This window comes from Scomber scombrus, chromosome 6 (assembly GCF_963691925.1).
Source record: "Scomber scombrus chromosome 6, fScoSco1.1, whole genome shotgun sequence".
Classification (NCBI taxonomy): domain Eukaryota; kingdom Metazoa; phylum Chordata; class Actinopteri; order Scombriformes; family Scombridae; genus Scomber; species Scomber scombrus.
The window spans coordinates 28,423,609-28,440,630 of NC_084975.1; the positions used below are offsets into that span (position 1 = coordinate 28,423,609).

General features: G+C 40.5%; 1 protein-coding gene across 2 annotated transcripts in view; it reads left to right on the plus strand.

The window, feature by feature from the left end:
* The first annotated feature begins 158 nt into the window (after positions 1-158).
* Positions 159-17,022, plus strand: part of jph3b (junctophilin 3b) — a 44,428-nt gene continuing 27,564 nt past the window's right edge. Inside the window, exons 1-4 of one of the 2 annotated variants that reach the window (XM_062420995.1) lie at positions 159-540; positions 13,689-13,871; positions 13,926-14,175; positions 16,317-16,682. In XM_062420995.1, coding sequence (XP_062276979.1) covers positions 159-540; positions 13,689-13,871; positions 13,926-14,175; positions 16,317-16,682 — 1,181 coding nt within the window. Of the gene's footprint in view, positions 541-13,688; positions 14,176-16,316; positions 16,683-17,022 lie in introns of both variants that reach the window. The other variant, XM_062420994.1, reaches the window with a different exon arrangement.

Below are 17,022 nucleotides of genomic sequence, written 5' to 3' on the forward strand. Positions count from 1 at the left end.
CTCCTCCTCTTCACCCCTGACCTCACCAATCTCCAAACTCAGCTCCATGGATTGGTTCTAGCACCAACCTGTCCTTCTTTTTTCTCCCCTTGTTTTCTTTTTCTTTTCTTTTTCTTTTTGTCGAGGCTTCAGGGGAATTGCCAAGACCTGTTTCATGCATGTCCACTGGCGGCAGGTTCAACTTTGACGATGGGGGGTCATACTGCGGAGGGTGGGAAGAGGGCAAGGCGCATGGCCACGGGATCTGCACGGGACCCAAGGGCCAGGGCGAGTACTGCGGGTCCTGGGCCCACGGCTTTGAGCTGTTGGGTGTCTACACTTGGCCCAGTGGAAACACCTACCAGGGCACCTGGGCTCAGGGCAAGAGACATGGCGTGGGCGTCGAGAATAAAGGCCGCTGGGTGTACAAGGGCGAGTGGACGCACGGCTTTAAGGGACGCTACGGCGTACGGGAGAGCACGGGGACCAGCGGGAAGTACGAGGGGACGTGGAACAACGGGCTGCAAGACGGATACGGAACAGAGACCTATTCAGATGGAGGTAAGAAGGGGAGAAGAGACACACACACACACACACACACACACACACACACACACACACACACAGGCAGATGCATTGTGGGTGTGCGGGGGGTGGGTTTGAGCGTGTGTGACTGTGAGTGATTGTGAGGATGTGTGAACCAAGTGCCTGTCATGGAGCAATATTTGAGAGTGACTGACAACTGTCCTCTGCAAAAACTTGTTAGTGGAGAATGATTGACAGCTGGTGACAGTTACAGAGGTGACAGATATGCAATAGGAGGAGTTTGTCCAGAGGTCTTCTCGGGTCAGCGTTTCCTCTGCCGTGCCATGTTGTTATGCACATACACACACACACACACATGCAGAAATTGGAGGTTGAATCAGGACACAGTTTAAAAAATCATACTCAATCTCTTAAACGTCTAAATTTCTGACTTTCCTTCCACCTGTGACCATCGCTCCTCAGGTCAGTCTATGAGGACACATTGTGTATTTGGAGGCCTCCTTCAATTCAGGCCATGCAGTCTTAAGGGGTGAATAAAAGGTTGGAGGGGCAGAAGATGGTTTTCTGTCCCCAGAAAAACAAAGTGTTTGAGAAAACACATTAAATAGACTGGGAAGAGACAATTTCCGCACTCACAATTCCAGAGTGTACGTACAATGTTTCATTTCTCCTGTATGTCATAAAATATATTATGACATACATCACAGAACTCTCCTTTGGGGGTGTCAGAGGCTAATTTCCAAATATTCTTTTACCACAAATGTAACGTTGTGGTTTTAGTTATTACTTAAAAAACTTCAGACTCTACAGCCATGCTGCGGGCTCTGAGAAGCTAACATTGTTTGCCACGTTTACCATTTTGGCACGTTAGCTACTGTACTGAAAAAAAGCACATGAGAATGTAATTTGTTTTGCAGGTATTTGGTCATACATCAAAATATTAGATAAATCAAAGGTTTGAAACGATGATGGCGCCAGATAAAAAGGAGCTCAATGTTATTACGGTTCATCATCTGCAAATCATGAAAATCTGAATCAAATTTCATGGAGATCTAGTCGGTAGTTGTTGAGACATTTCAGCAACATCCACAAACATCAATCTCATGCTAGTAGTGAAGGGAAGGCCACAAGATCACCAATGACACAAAGCATCATCCTCTGGGAACCATGAATTTCTGTTCAAAGTGCGGGGCCAATCCATCCAGTAGATGTTGAAATATCTCAGTCTGGGGTAAAATGGTGGACCAGCCAACAGTCATGTGCTTTAATTGGCTAAAGACAATGGCAATATTATTATGACACCTGAATTAATAAATAAAATGATGAATCCCTGAATCTGATAATTTTGCCAAATCATGTGTCAGTCACTTTAATAATTTATCTGGTATTCCTGTTATTCTATCATTTGACTGCAGTAAACATTAAATATGGCAACACAATGTAAAATTTTTCTCTTTTATAATTCACTATATACAATTCAAGCCCATTCACACATGTAAACATATTAATAAGGCTTAATTTTAAAGAATACCTCTTAAAATGAGTATCAGTGATCTTGCTCTGAAATTGAAATCAATGCCATCAATGCACTTTGACTCTCTTAGTTCAGTCACTGTTAATGAGGAAAACACTATATGGATTTTTGTGTAAAAATAGAAACATACACACACCCGTGCATACACATTGTGCGTGCAGAAATGCACACACGAGAAACCTGGCGGTATGTGTGTGAGCTGAGCAACAGAGCTGATGGTAGCATACATGCAGTTTAATCCTTGTTACATAACTCTACAACTAGCAGGCTGCTTTACAATGCCGGTCTGGACCACACACACACACACACACACACACACACAGACATGCACACACACACTATCCCAACCATCCCGATGATATCCGCAGACCAGACTAGTTTGTGGGGTTGAATCAGGACAAAGGAGGAGAAGTCAGCTTCATATATAACCAGACAGATGGGATGGATAGACAGGGGGAGGGAGAGATAGATCGACATATGTACAGGTTGATGGATGAATAGATCAGTCAAATGACCAGCAGATAATGAAAAGATGGCTAGCTGGATGATTATCATGATTATTATGAGAGATGCTTTCTAATCAGGGGATGAGTGAGATCATGTACATTATTGGAGGAGGCAAATATGGACAGCAACGTGATAGGAAAACCTAGAAACCTAGAAAAGAGACACTGTAGCTCTGTGAAGTATTTGAACCCACATACTGTAAATGCAGCAGAGATTGGCCTAGTTATGAGTGTTTATCTAGCTCCAGCAGTACACAGTGTCCTTATTTTAACAGCTTGTATTTGTCCTTAATATAAATCTATGCAGCAATGAAAAAGTCATATATATATATATAGCTAAAATGTGAGGTATGACGCCACAGAATTAACCTGAAAGATAATAAGAAACAATTTCAAACTGATGAATAAACAAGTGTACCAAGAGAGAATGTATTTTCTCTGCTAATGATCTTTTAGATGTATAGTGTGTCTGCAGGATAAATCTACTAACAACCAATACTGTACATCTATATCTTTGTGGTGATTTCCACAAGGCACATTTTCATCTCAGAGTTATCTTTGGATAGTGTGTGTTATTGTGTGTTCTTCAAAGGTCACAGATGAACAGCTGCAGAGCACAGCTGTTGTGAAACCTGAAGGAGAGGAGGGTTTCTTAAATGAGATTAAATACAGAGATAATACTTCATTAAATCCACAGTCTGGACATTTGCAGTGGTGAAGCATCAAAGGGGATAACCCAATAGCAAGGACCATTGGTAAAAAAAAAAAAAAGCAAGATATAGTAAATAAGTAAACAGATGATAGTTTAGTATCCATTATACACTGATATCGCACATGAGTGAGTTTGCGAGTTTTGGTGTGTGTGGTCTACTGGGAGCAGTGTGGTTTGTCTCAGTATGGCTGTGGACACGATGGTCTTCTCACAGGTGTTAAGGTAAATGATAATGGTACTCACAATGTCTGTATTAGATGAAACCCAAACTAATGCTTGTCACAAATTAATACCAAACGCTGTAATGAAGCTTTAATTATCTGACAAAAAAACGATTTGACACATTGAACCTGTTGTTGCTGGAATTTGTTTGAAGGGAGCATTTGAAATATTTAAAGCTGCATTAATCAGTTTTGACCAGAGCACAGAGCGCTAACACACTGACCTCTTTAACACCTCTGGAAATTATTACGGCTAACGTGTTAGCGAACTGTTGCTTAGCTTTCACACATTTAGCAGAGGCAAAACAGCTCAGTGTTTATTTTGAGCCGTGTTTTATGGAGAACCTGACAATTTTAAGTCTGTGTTATGGTCTCTACCAACTCTTCAGGAAAGTCACGGTACACTAGCTGTCTATGGAAGTGAAAATAGATTTTTCACGTTAGCATGTAGCGGTATTCTGTTTCTGATTAAACCGGTTCATCAGACAGGTGAAACTAAAGGTGGATGTATAAAATTTAAAAAAAAAAAAGTTAAAAAATGAGTTCAACTGTATAAGTGACACCCTTTAAATTACATATTAGTTTCAGTATCAATATTAAAGAACTACTGAATATTGGTGCTTTATAGTAAATAGTTACTATTGCGAAGCCATCTCATATCAACATGTGGTATGTTTAGTATACCTAGCAATGAAACATGTCAATTCATCTGGGAGACAGCCATATTATTTAAAGTTGCAATGAACTGAAATTTGAAGTAATTAATTAGGTGTATACTTGTTGATAGTTTCTCCCTTAAATTGCACATGCTTTGAAATACAGAAATGCCCCATAAACCATCAGCTAAATTTGTTCTTAATGAATAAAAAACACTGAAAGGTAGAAATGTCATGATTTAATGGATCTTTTTCCGTTTAAGTTACAGTAATGAAAAATATAAATGGTTACATAATAAGAAGTAATACATACTTCACCAAAGTGTTCTTGATAAATAAAGTATTAAATTGGGTATAAATCATGCAGACTGTAATCAACATCCCTTATTATGAGTATTTGTGAAATGAAAATGACTTTTTGAATATGATGACAACATATCTAAATGTCTTTGGCTTACTGAAAGAAACCCTGCCATGAAAAGGTCATGTTCATCTGATATGGTACCTTCATATTAAAGTTGATAGTTTACCATTGAAACCTGCAATCATTAAGAGCCAGGAGCCAAAACATTCAGAGATGCTAGTCTGCCTACATACTTTTGGAACGAGCTGTGCGCTTTAGAGCCAGCTACATTTCCCACAGTCAGGCCTAAACTGACTGCCAGTCCCACTCTCCCCTCTAACTGCACCTGATGCCACATTCTAGGAAACACTCCTCTATTCTATCACTGCTGTTTAGTTTTTTATTCCTCTCCTACGTTTGCCAACATCCCTTTCTGCTCTCCTCCCACCTCGCTCTTTCCTCCCTCGCTCCGCTGCCTTTCCACGGAGCTGCTCTGTACAGTAGGGTTTCCATAGCAACGCACACTGACATGCAGCAGGTCAGCGTGTCACGAGGGACTCAGTGTTCCTCGATGCTATTGGACGCCCGGCCGGCTTTACCGGGCTCTGATTGGCTTGCTTGGCCTTCCGGGCTAATGGTGTTTACTGAGATGAAGAGCTAAGCTGACTGATTACCAACCACTCACTCTCTCTCTCTCTCTCACTTTCACTCTCTTTCTCACACACACACAAACATGCAAACAGAAAGAAAATGGGGTGAAGTATAAAAATAAAAAGCGGGCAATAGACAGATTCAATAATCATTTTAGTGAGAGATGAAGTGAGTCACAGCGAGACGCAGCGATTACTACTGCTAAACATTACAGTGTAGTGGTTGTTGTGTCTGACTACCTAATACCACCACACACTGTCAAACACACATATGACGACTTCACAGAAACGTTAAAAAAGAAAGGGAAAAAAATGTGGCAGCATTTATGTTTTGGCACATCCAATCACAGATGCTTCATTACACCAGGAATCATGACAGAAGCATCCTGGAACTTCCCCCCCTGTCCTCCAGCTGTTGGCATACACACTAAAACAATAATTATCCAACATTAACATATTATATCCTGCTAGTTTGCTAAAGGCCGCTATCAGTGCAACAATTATTACAGCTCTGACCATATTATATAATCTGGGGGTTTAAATACACCCAGAAACTACATACAAATAATCTATAATCTACACTGTTAAAATAGGTGGTTGAAGCCCAAATGATGTTCTGCTTTGTTTTGGTCACATAATGTAAGACAGAAGCTTTGAAAGCTTGATGATAGGTGTAAAACACTAAGAAAATAATATTTGCAGCCAATTTGAGTGTGTGGGCAGACTACTTCAACTACTTACTGTGTGACTCTGTGTTCTGTATCATCCTCCAACTAAGACTCAACCATGCACATTCATGTTCATACCGGAGGTCTTGAGGAGCCATTTTTAAACTGCTTCCCAAGACCTGAAATGTAATGCTGGCTGAATTTTGTTGATACTGAATGTATGAGTTAAATGTTCACAGACAACATACCTACTTGTTTTTTTTATTTATCCCAACACAATATCAAATCTTGCAGTGCAACATCTGCTAGTAGAAACTACAGCATTGTAAAACTTTTTATGGTTATGTTCAAGCACTGACAGCACTCGGGTAAGGTTTACGGGAAGATCGTGTTCTAGGTTTAATACAGAAAAAGTCTGCCATGACTTGAAGCACAAAATATTTATTAACATTCTGGGGAAACCACGATCTCATTGATGATCACTAACCTTTGCTGTTATTAGTGATTATGTGCCTGAACAAAACCACACACAGGACTCAGGATGCATGTTGAACGGCCTCAATCCTCCACTGTGACTTCATTTGTAACTTCATCCATTGACAAAAATGCAATCTAGTTGTATATGAATGTAATTTCTAGGAGAGAGGGTTGTGCCAGACTACTACGCCGTGTTTATCAGTTACACTTACACATTGAAAGCTCAGAAAGCTACTTAGTGGACCATTGATTTTTAAATATTTTGTTTTATAGACATATAGTAGACTTGAAGAAGTCTTGTTAAGAAGTCAAGATCATAATATATGAGGTCAGTGTCTCAGGCAACATCAATGGGCCAGGTTTCAAGTCCCCTAGTCAACCAACAAAAGCACAAGTGTCCTTGGTGTGTGTTTCAAAGATACCACTGTCAGGCAGATTTTAACCTCTGACCTCTCTGTGGAGGAGGGCAAGCATGCAGTGCTCTAGATTTACACTGCACTTGTGTATTTTGCCTGCTTTGACACTCCTCTTGAGTCACCAAGAGGAGCTATCTGGACAGCTCTATTCTTGGCTTTGTTTCTTTGCTGGCTTCAGGTATACCATCCTTCTAGTGTTTGCTTCTAGTTCTTGGCTGATGCTGCAACAACCATTTTTTCCCTCTATTGAATAATATGCTGATAATTTACTCGATTAAGATGAGAGTGAAAATTGCCCATCACAATTCCCCAGATGCCTAGATACATCTTCGGTTTCCTGTTTTGTACAAAATCCAGAGAAAGTCAATTTACTATGATTTAAATCACATTTTTGCTAAAAGGTTGTACTTTTACTAAATGTAATAAAGGCAAATATTTTTTTAAAGGGTGTAAGGGGTTGACTACAGGGTTGTGAGTACTTTGGAAGCAGAAATATCGTCTTTTACTTGCCCGATCTTATCTGATGCTCTTCTTACCTGATCTACTCATCAGTGTTTCAAGCTACACGTGAACATTAAAGGTACCCTCTAGAGTTTTTGATAGCTAGCAGCTAGGATTCCTCTTTTTTTCGTAACTCGTGCACTTGCATAGGGACATATATGCAATAAACTTTGATTATGGCAGTTTGACACTAGTTGGTTGATCTACATTTGGTGCTGAAAACACACCAAGAAATGTAGCAATTTGCCAACAAAAGGCAGAAGAAGACTGCTACCTAGCAAAAAATGATGTAAACAATACAGGAATTAGAATATTTGGAAAATTAGCTTTGCAAATGTCTCATGAGAAGGGAAATGCATTCAACATGTTTGTTAGGCCTCAAGGATACACACAATGCACTTTGGTGACAAACACTGAATGTAAGCATAAATGTGTTTGTTTACTTGAAAACTCCACAGGGGTACATGTAAATCCATCCTCATACTTCGCTCTCTTGTTCTAAGTAGATGTTTTTTGGGTAAATACTCAGCGATGCCAGCCACCCATTTGTTATTATTGGTCCTGTAGATATTCTCACCTTCCACTTGATGTCCCATGTGCCTTTTGAGACAATTTTCTCTCCATATTTATGTGTCTAAAAGTCATGGGAAGTCAAAAAAGTGTAAGTAAGGATTATCAATTTCTACACTGAGAAATGTGAAACAGGGAACCATTGGTTACAAAATGACAAACAAGTGTGGACATTTTCATGCCACCATGTTACCACGGCTCTTTTCCATGAAATTTTTTAGCAGATAAATAATCCTCAAATGGAAATCTGAAAGACTTAAACAGAAAAAGGGCCCAAGCAAAATCTCTTAAACGGATAACAGTCCCACACAGTGATTTATGCAGGCTGAGGTTTAGCTTTGAACTGACTTCCCTTGCTTACAGTGTTCAGTGATTTAACTGTAGTTTAGCTTGTCCGTCTGCATGCCGGTTTAGCACATATGCTACGTGTCTGTTTGGCATACTGCATGTCAGATGTCTTGTCTACCTGTCTTTAGTTACCATCTGTCTTTACTTTTGCCTGTGAGGTTGTTGCTTTTCTCCTCAGCTGCTGTGTCTAGATTACCTGATCCTCTGGACTATCCTGGAACATTTTCTTGTCTCTTTTTCTGTTATTTTTACTTGACAAGTAAAACAGTTTCACCTGCACTAAAGTTGGCATCATTTCCTAATAAGCGATACAATATCAATCCGCCGGCATTCACAGACAAACACTTGTAGTGCGCTACATTTTCTTTTTTCCTCCTAAAAGCAATGTGCATTATCATTATACTCCACACATCAGTTTAGAAATAAGTGGCACATTACCCATACATGGCGGGACAAAGAAAATCCACCTCCTCAAAATTTGTACATCACTTTTTTGATTTCCTTCAGACACGCTTCAGTTGTACAGTGAAATGTTCATAAGTATCACTTGCATTCTGCTTTAGTGTTTTTTTTCTTCTCAGGGCCAGTGCTAATACGCACCTCCTCCACTACCACAACAACCCTACTGCAGGCTTTAGCTTATGTAATGGTGTAATGGGAGTGGTTTGATGTTTGTAGTGAGGATTAGTGGGGCTGTCTGAAAACATGAAAACTCCAAATATCTTTCTTGGAAGTCTGCCCTGCACCACAGTACTAATACAGTACTAACTGGACATACTAATGAGGGAGTTTGCCCAGAAAGCACTTGCGGAGGCATAATGCTGCAACTTCCACTAAAACTCTTGATTATTAGGGACTGTAGGAAAATTATCCCTTACTTTATTAATGAAGGCTGAAGAGAGGGTAGTCTGACTGGTATGAGAGATCAGCGCAGGAAGTTTTCATTTTTTACTGTTAATTGAATCACCTAGTATACATGTTAAAAAGCCCCTCCAGACATGTATTCAGGCATATGAAAACACTCTACTTTGAATAATAATAATTTGTGTCAGACATGTTTTTTTTAATGTTAGAAATTGAATCTCCTCCTTCCCCTTCAGTAAAAATCCAGATTCTATGACTAAGCAAATATTTTTCATTTCAAAAGTTTAACTGCTACTTTACTTCAAAGTCCATTTTCAGTGTGTGTGTGTGTGCACTGGAGGTTTCAGGTTTCACCGTTTCAACTTTCCCTCTTCAGCAGTAGTGTCAAAATGTGCACAAGAATAATACTGCACAGAGAAGCTCAAACATCCAACTAATATAAAAAAGAAAAACTCATTTTTGAGTGGAGGATAACTTTAAAGTTAAGGTTATAAGGTACACCATCTTAGATTCTTTAAGCTGCGTCTTTTAGTTCTTAATAATGAATTGACTTGCACCCATGCTGTTAAATTATTTTGAGATATTAGAGCAAGGGTACTGGAATTCTTTTCAAATAAGGAAGGTTGCAGATATAATATATTAATAAGGGGTGAGAAAGTTTCATCCCCTTTCCCCTTACCATTCATTTTTATACAGTCCCTATTTATCATAATTATTATTGTGTATTAATATTATTCTAAATACAAATTTCTTGGTTGTGGCAATGGATGATACCCGAAGAAATAATTAAAATAGGTACCACTAAAGCATCCATTAGCACAAACGATTTTAAACATAAAGAAAAAACTGAGAAACTTGTCTCATGTTGTCTAAAGTTACTTTCCCTCACCATCTCTCTCGCACACACACACACACACACACACACACACACACACAAATACAAATACTCCTCTGACATGCAAGTGCTGACATGGTGAAACAACACATTAATAATTCATAAAATAACCAACTTCAACTCCTTCACAGCCAGTCTTGCGCCATCCTTTCTTTTTCTCACTGCTGTTCCACAAATCAATATTTTGAGGTGTAAAGTAGTAACACAGATTTATATGAACTGACATATTTTTAAGCCTTGTCACCAAAATAGTTGAATTTAATTTAAAAAAGAAATGCAATTACAAAAGTACAATTCACAACGTGGAGATTTTGCTGTATCCTTCGAATGAAATACGGGCCCTAGGAGATAGATGGTTTTTAACCTAGAAACAGAGAACAGACGCGCGCATTTGTTAAAGAGACAATTATGAATTCAGCCCGGGGGTTGGCGCGTGATCTGTGCGCTGTGCCTCTGTGATGTTTCCGCAGCTTTGATCTCTCCATGTTAATTCTTTCCGTGCGGCTGCCTCGTGCCCGCAGTAGCCTCGGCCCGGGTTATGGGCCCATATGATTTGAGAGTGCTTCCTGTTGGCCTCAAGGCAGAATCAGTGAAATCGTTTTGGCGTACGAGTTGTGAAGTGGATTCTCCTCACGACTGTAGGCCTGGAGGTGAGGGCTTCATATACCCGGAAGCTTTTTTTTCTACAATACAACTGTGACAAGTTCATAGTGAAAATGAGAAGAGGAGGTTTACCTACTCTGCTGTTGCATGCCTCTCTTCTCAGCCTTTTGGTTGCAGAAATAACAATTTACTGCTTTTTTTTGACAATGAAGAAAGTTTGCACGTCACTCTGGTTAATAATCATGTTTTCTAGAGTTTCCCTGTCATGTCTGATTTCTCATAAAAACAGTCTGCTGGGTTAACGGATTCAATTTTGAAGGAGTAACTACCAATCCTCTGCTCCTCAGATTGTATTTTTCAGCACCATGGAGAGCGACAGGCAGACATTGGAAAAGCAGCCTAGTGCCCCACTGAATATTTTATTCACTCTGGCATCTCTGATTGAGGGTGGTATACGCTTCCAGGAAAACATGAAAAAGCAAAATCCCACACGCTGCTTTACATTTATTAAGTTACACACTCAGTTGCCAGTTTTTAAGGTACACATGTCTTAAACTATAGCGGCCCAGAATAAGTCCTTCCTTCTCAGAAAGCTTTTCTGCTCAGTTTTGTTGAGAATGAACCTTTACAGTAGGCTGTTTTGTAGTTAATTTGCAAGAAATAAACATACTTAACAGTTTATAGTAAGTACCATATAATAAAAAATTAGATTTTCGATTCAGATGTCAATCAAACTGCATCTCAAATGTTTAATATTTCAGGTAATACACACATTCACTTTCTTACCTAAGAGTTCCATGAGAAGACTGACACCATTCTCATGTCTGCACAATAAATATGAAGCTACAGCCAGCAGCTGTTTAGCTTAGCTTAGCATACAGTTTGGCAACAAAAGGAAACCGCAAGCCTTGCTCTTTCCAAGCTCATTTATTGACACATTGTATCTTCATGATCTAGGAGTAGCTGACTTCTCACACTCATACTCACACTCAAAAATCAGGTTTTTCTTTCAGTATGTATTACCGACTATTTTAAGTGTACTTTATTTTGTCACACCTCATAAAACCTGCTTAGAATTTATTTGTTATATGAATCTTTGGCACAGTTGTTTCACAGCTGTACTGCATTTAATTAGTGGTTTTCTCATCATTAACTAATGTTAACACCAGAAATGTGACCTGTGGCAGACACATGATTTGACCTGTTCCTGCACCCTCAGCAGAAATACTGTCACACAGAAACACAGGTGACGCTCTGTCTGCCTCTCTCCTCCGTTACCCTGTCTCACTCTTCTGCCCAAGCATTGTGGTGGCACTTTAATGAAATGGTAATATTATCACGCTGTTGCATGGGTGTTTGTTTGTTTGTTTGTTTGTGTGTGTGTGTGTGTGTGTCTGTGTATGTGTGTGTATGTGTGTGTATGTGTGCGTGCGTGCGTGCATGTGTGTGTGTGTGTTCTTTGATCTGCCTGTCATATGGTTGTACAGCTGTATACTGACATGATTACAAAGGCCTGACCAGATGTGCTGGCCAGCTGTCTTTGACATAGACTCTGTTTGTGTGTTTGTGTGTGTGTGTGTGTGTGTGTGTGTGTGTGTGTGTGTGTGTGTGTGTGTGTGTGTGTGTGTGTTTGTGAGGGATAAGAGGCAGTCCTAATGACAAGGGAAGGGCCAGATTCAACACCACCTCTATGTGCTTGTTGTGCCCGTGTGAGTGTGTCTTAGAACGTAAGCAAGAATATGATTGGCTCATAAGATTGGCTTCATTCAGCGCTTCCCACCTCACTGACACTCGAGCCCACGAGAGAAACGTTTGTGTGTGTTTGCGATAGAGACAGAGAACGTGGTTGCAGTCCTTATATGGTTATGTAGTTTGGTTAGAGCGAGTGCGTTTGTTACAGAATGAATCAGAGTGCTGTTACATCAGAGGTACGGGCAGGCGGGATGGATCACTCCTATTGGAACACACACTTCCGTTTGAGCATGTGTGTGTGTGTGTGTGTGTGTGTGTGTGCATGTGTGTGTGTGTGTGTGTGTGTGTGTGTGTGTGTCCCTCACACACACACACACACGCACTCAGATGCCCTACTTTTCAGCAACATGGAGATATACGGACTATTATGCAGCAGTGAGTGCGGGTAGTACAGTGAGACTTGGTGTGAATGAATGAGAACGGATGGACTGACAAGAGGAAGCCACTCCCTTGTATTACTCCACACCTTATTACTTTATACATATACATATCAACAGAGTCTTTTTCAGGTCAAATAGTTGGTAAGGATGACTTTCACCAAACATGGGTAAGAAATATACAGAATATAGTTGAAACAATTGTGATATAGAATTTAAGAGGAAAGAGACCATATGGTTTCCAAAGGTTTGTGTGTTCACTCATTGACTCCTTTAGTCTGGAAATTCTATGTAGACGATTATATAGTGTGGCCAACACAAGTGTTTCGAACTAATTGATAGCCTGTAATTAAATCCGAACTATGATATGGGGATAAATTTGCTGTTGGTCCCCCACGGACCTCTCATCCCAACTCCCTTATTTTCTTTTATTCAGCAGTGTTCAACAAACGAGCCCAATATAAACTAAAATACAAGAATAAAGATGTTAAAATTACAGTTGTATGCAGGTACTTCTAAAAGGCTATCTTTGTTCCAGTCTCCTCTGGTTAAAGGAACAGTTGACTAATAAGAGTTTAGTAAGCAGGATTAAGAATGGGGAAGCCATATTTATACATTGTAAGCTAGCTAAGGTATCTACGAAAAAAAGCGTCAGAAACGTGCTGATAAGTTTGGGCTAGATCGACGTAGTTATACAGGTTGTTGTAAGTCAACTTATAAAACAACTCTTAAAGACATTTCTTTCATCAATGTGAAAAACATGAGTTAACTGTTCCCAGCAAACACTACTGCTTGTCTAAGCTAAGGGTACTAGGTCAGCTAATCACAACTTGTTTTAGACGAATACCAAACAAGTCATGAACAACTCATCGGCCAATGATTTGGACAAAGTGTTCAGCCCTAACTGCCAGATTCACGCAAGGGAAGAACAGACAACCTGGCAGGTCAAGAGGCCGTGACAATGTCAGCTGAAAATGATGTTAGCAGCAGTTGTTCATGGCGCCATATGTAAAATCTTCTAACACAGAAAAAGTATAACTGTTATTAAAGTTGTTCTCCTCTGTCTCTAGGAACATTTCAGGGCCAGTGGGTTGGTGGGATGCGACATGGCTACGGCGTTCGTCAGAGTGTCCCCTATGGCATGGCGGCCGTCATTCGCTCCCCACTCCGTACCTCCATAAACTCTCTCCGCTCCGGTTCGGAGCACAGCAATGGTACAGCTCTGCTAGACCGGACCGGGGCGGTGGTTCCTGGTCCTCCTCCTGTTCCGGGCACCTTGTCCACCAGCGTCTCCATGTGCAGTACAGGCAGCAGTGGCAGCAGCCCTGCAGTGTCTCGTGGAGGCTTCGTACTGACGGCACACAGCGAGGCTGAGCTGCTGAAGGGGAAGAGGAAGGGCGGGCTGTTCCGGAGGTCCATTCTGTCTGGGCTCAAGTTGAGGAAGTCTGAGTCCAGGAGCTCCCTGGCCTCCCAGAGGTCTAAACAGAGCTCGTTCAGGAGCGAGGCTGGGATGAGTACTGTATCTTCTGCTGCATCTGATATCAACTCTACTATCAGGTAATAACATAATGGTGAGGTAGGATGGGGCAAGCTCTACTGCAGGTAGCAATATGGTCTGTAAGTCAGTGAGGTTGTCTTCAAACTGAACATCTAGAATCTCTGAGTTACTTCCAAATTGGACACCTCACATTATGTCCAATACCAACTTTCATTGCCAGTGCAGGAGGTATGTTGAGTGTTGCAAGTCTGACTCTAATGGGAATTTGCATCCCGTCTCAAACCCACACTTAATGTTTACACCTTCATTAGCTGTAACTGTGATCTTTACCTAACCATAACCTTATATTAGTTACATTGCCATATGCAGGTATTGATGCAGAAAGTCCAATGCATTAAATACTCCTGCAAGCTCTTATATCAACATTTATTCAATGTAAATGGCTTTGAAGGTGACCGAACAAGTATAAAGATGTTTACCCTTCACTAAAGAGTGAGAAAAACTTCAGTGTGTCAGATATCAACATGCGGTAATACAATGAATGAAAGTGGGGCGAAAGGTAGTAGGTAGGAAAGGACAAAGAGGGATGACGCACTAATAAAGGGAACTGTCCTTCATTTGGAGGACATCAAGGCAACAAAAAGCACCTGTCCTACTTAAGAGTCTTTAAAGTGGATTTGCATGCAGTCCAGAGTGACCTGTAGGTTAAAAGGCAGCTGGCCTGGTGCCTGATGAAAAGTTTCCAGTTTTACGATGTGTTACTTGGGGATAAGCCTGTTATCTTTGTCTCTTTGCTCTGCTGTCAGCCCACTCCATTTGTCTTTTTGCATTTTCTGATCATCATATTGGACACAACGATTTAGAGTCAGAGAGCGGACATGCTGGTGGGTACCAATGAAAAGTAAAAGTTTTGGTCTTTTTTGTACTGCTGCTTGTTTGGCTTCCATGTGGTGAATCCACTTACTACCACTGCATATATGCTTGGTGTCAATTTCCAAGTAAGCTGAATTGAGACTTATTTTTAAAGGCACCAAATAGTTCAAACAGACAACGGACGCTCACAACAAGAGTCAGTAGCTCTTAAACTATGTGTTGGCAAAGTGGCTGAGAGTGGATTATCAATTCTGATTCATTATTGGCAAGGCTGATAAGGAAAGAAACTTCTAGATTTGTAGTCAGTTTGTTATTTCAACCCATATGGTAAACATGTACAGAAGAGCTTCTGTACGTGTTCATGTATGAATACAAGATGAAAAATACAGCATTTAGAATGAATATGTACATAATGTATTGTAATGTATCAATTACATACACATGTCCTATTTGTTTTTTATCATTGGATGATTCATATTATGAACACATTATAGTGAAAAGTCATATTGGGGCAGTAAAAACATACTAAAGACAAACAAATATATAACTGATGCACATGAGCAACAACTAGTTGAGCAGAATACTTATTATTCCTTACCAACTTCAGAGGAAATGTGTTTTCTCTGACTGTGAGAGAGTGTTATAAGAAGCATTGATATCATCTCAATAGAGGGGGGGGTAAGGGAATTGGGGAAAGATATGTGAAGATGCATTGTCTGTTTGTTTCATTGTCACATTTTTAGACATGCATTCTTCATAAAATATCTTGGGAAATGGTTTATATTATATTTTAGATTTGGGAAATACAACTTAATTGCTTTCTGGTGGGGAGTTAGATGAGAAGCTCGATATAACTCTCATCTGTATGTTGAATATGGAGCTACAGCCAGCAGACAGTTAGCTTAGCTAAGCACAAAATTGAAAATGGGAAGAAACAGCTAGTCTGGCTCTGTGTAAAGGTAAAAAAAAAAATTGCTTGCCAGCTCCTCTAATGTGCATAGATTAGAGGTCATTTCTCATTTAATCTGTACAAAATCTGAAGTACAGAAATTAAAATGTGCTATTTTACATGGGGGAGGTAACTTCCTGGAGTCTCCACTGGTTGCCTGGGAACTGGTCCCAATCAGTAGGATTGGTATCGATCTTCTCGGCTAATTCTTTGGCACAAAGCAATTTGTTGATAGCAATCTTTCTGTCACATTACGGAGGAGTTCTTAATGCTTACCTGCCAGCTTACAAATTGTTGTTCTTCTCAGAATTTGAATACTATGTTAAATTGTTGACTGTGTAAACCTGCCAAACCAATGTAATCTTTCACCCTCTCCAGTCTCGGAGATGCAGATGCAGAGTTGGCAGCGGCTGACGACGATGTGGATGCCACGGCAACAGAGACCTACTGCGGGGAATGGAAGAATGACAAGCGGACGGGATTCGGTGTGAGCCGGCGGTCAGACGGGCTGCAGTACGAGGGGGAGTGGCTCAGCAACAAACGCCATGGCTACGGCTGCACCGCGTTTCCTGATGGTACAAAAGAGGAAGGGAAGTACAAGCAGAATATCCTGGTGAGCGGCAAGAGGAAGAACCTGATCCCACTACGGGCCAGTAAGATCAGAGAGAAGGTGGACCGAGCTGTAGAAGGAGCACAGAAGGCAGCTGACATCGCCCGGCAGAAGTCTGAGATCGCTCTCTCCAGGTATTGGCTCCATGGTGGTTTACAGATGAGTGTTTTTTTGGTGTCTGTAACTACCTTTTTTCAGAGGAATGGTCTGAACTGGCTGTATGGTGGCCTTCAGAAGGTCTCTTCAAAGAACGTTGCATTTTCCTGAGAGTTGCATGTCAATCGATTGCGCAATTGAAGTGCGAATTTCAGACGAGCCGGTATACTTCTGTGTTTTGATTATCTAAAAAATCCCCACAATAGTAGCTTTATAAGTCGCAATTCAAGTCTCAAGTCAATAAGGGCAAGTCCATGACAGGGGACAAGTCTGTAAAAGTGAATTGCAAGTCATTAAGAGTTCTGAATGCTGACCATT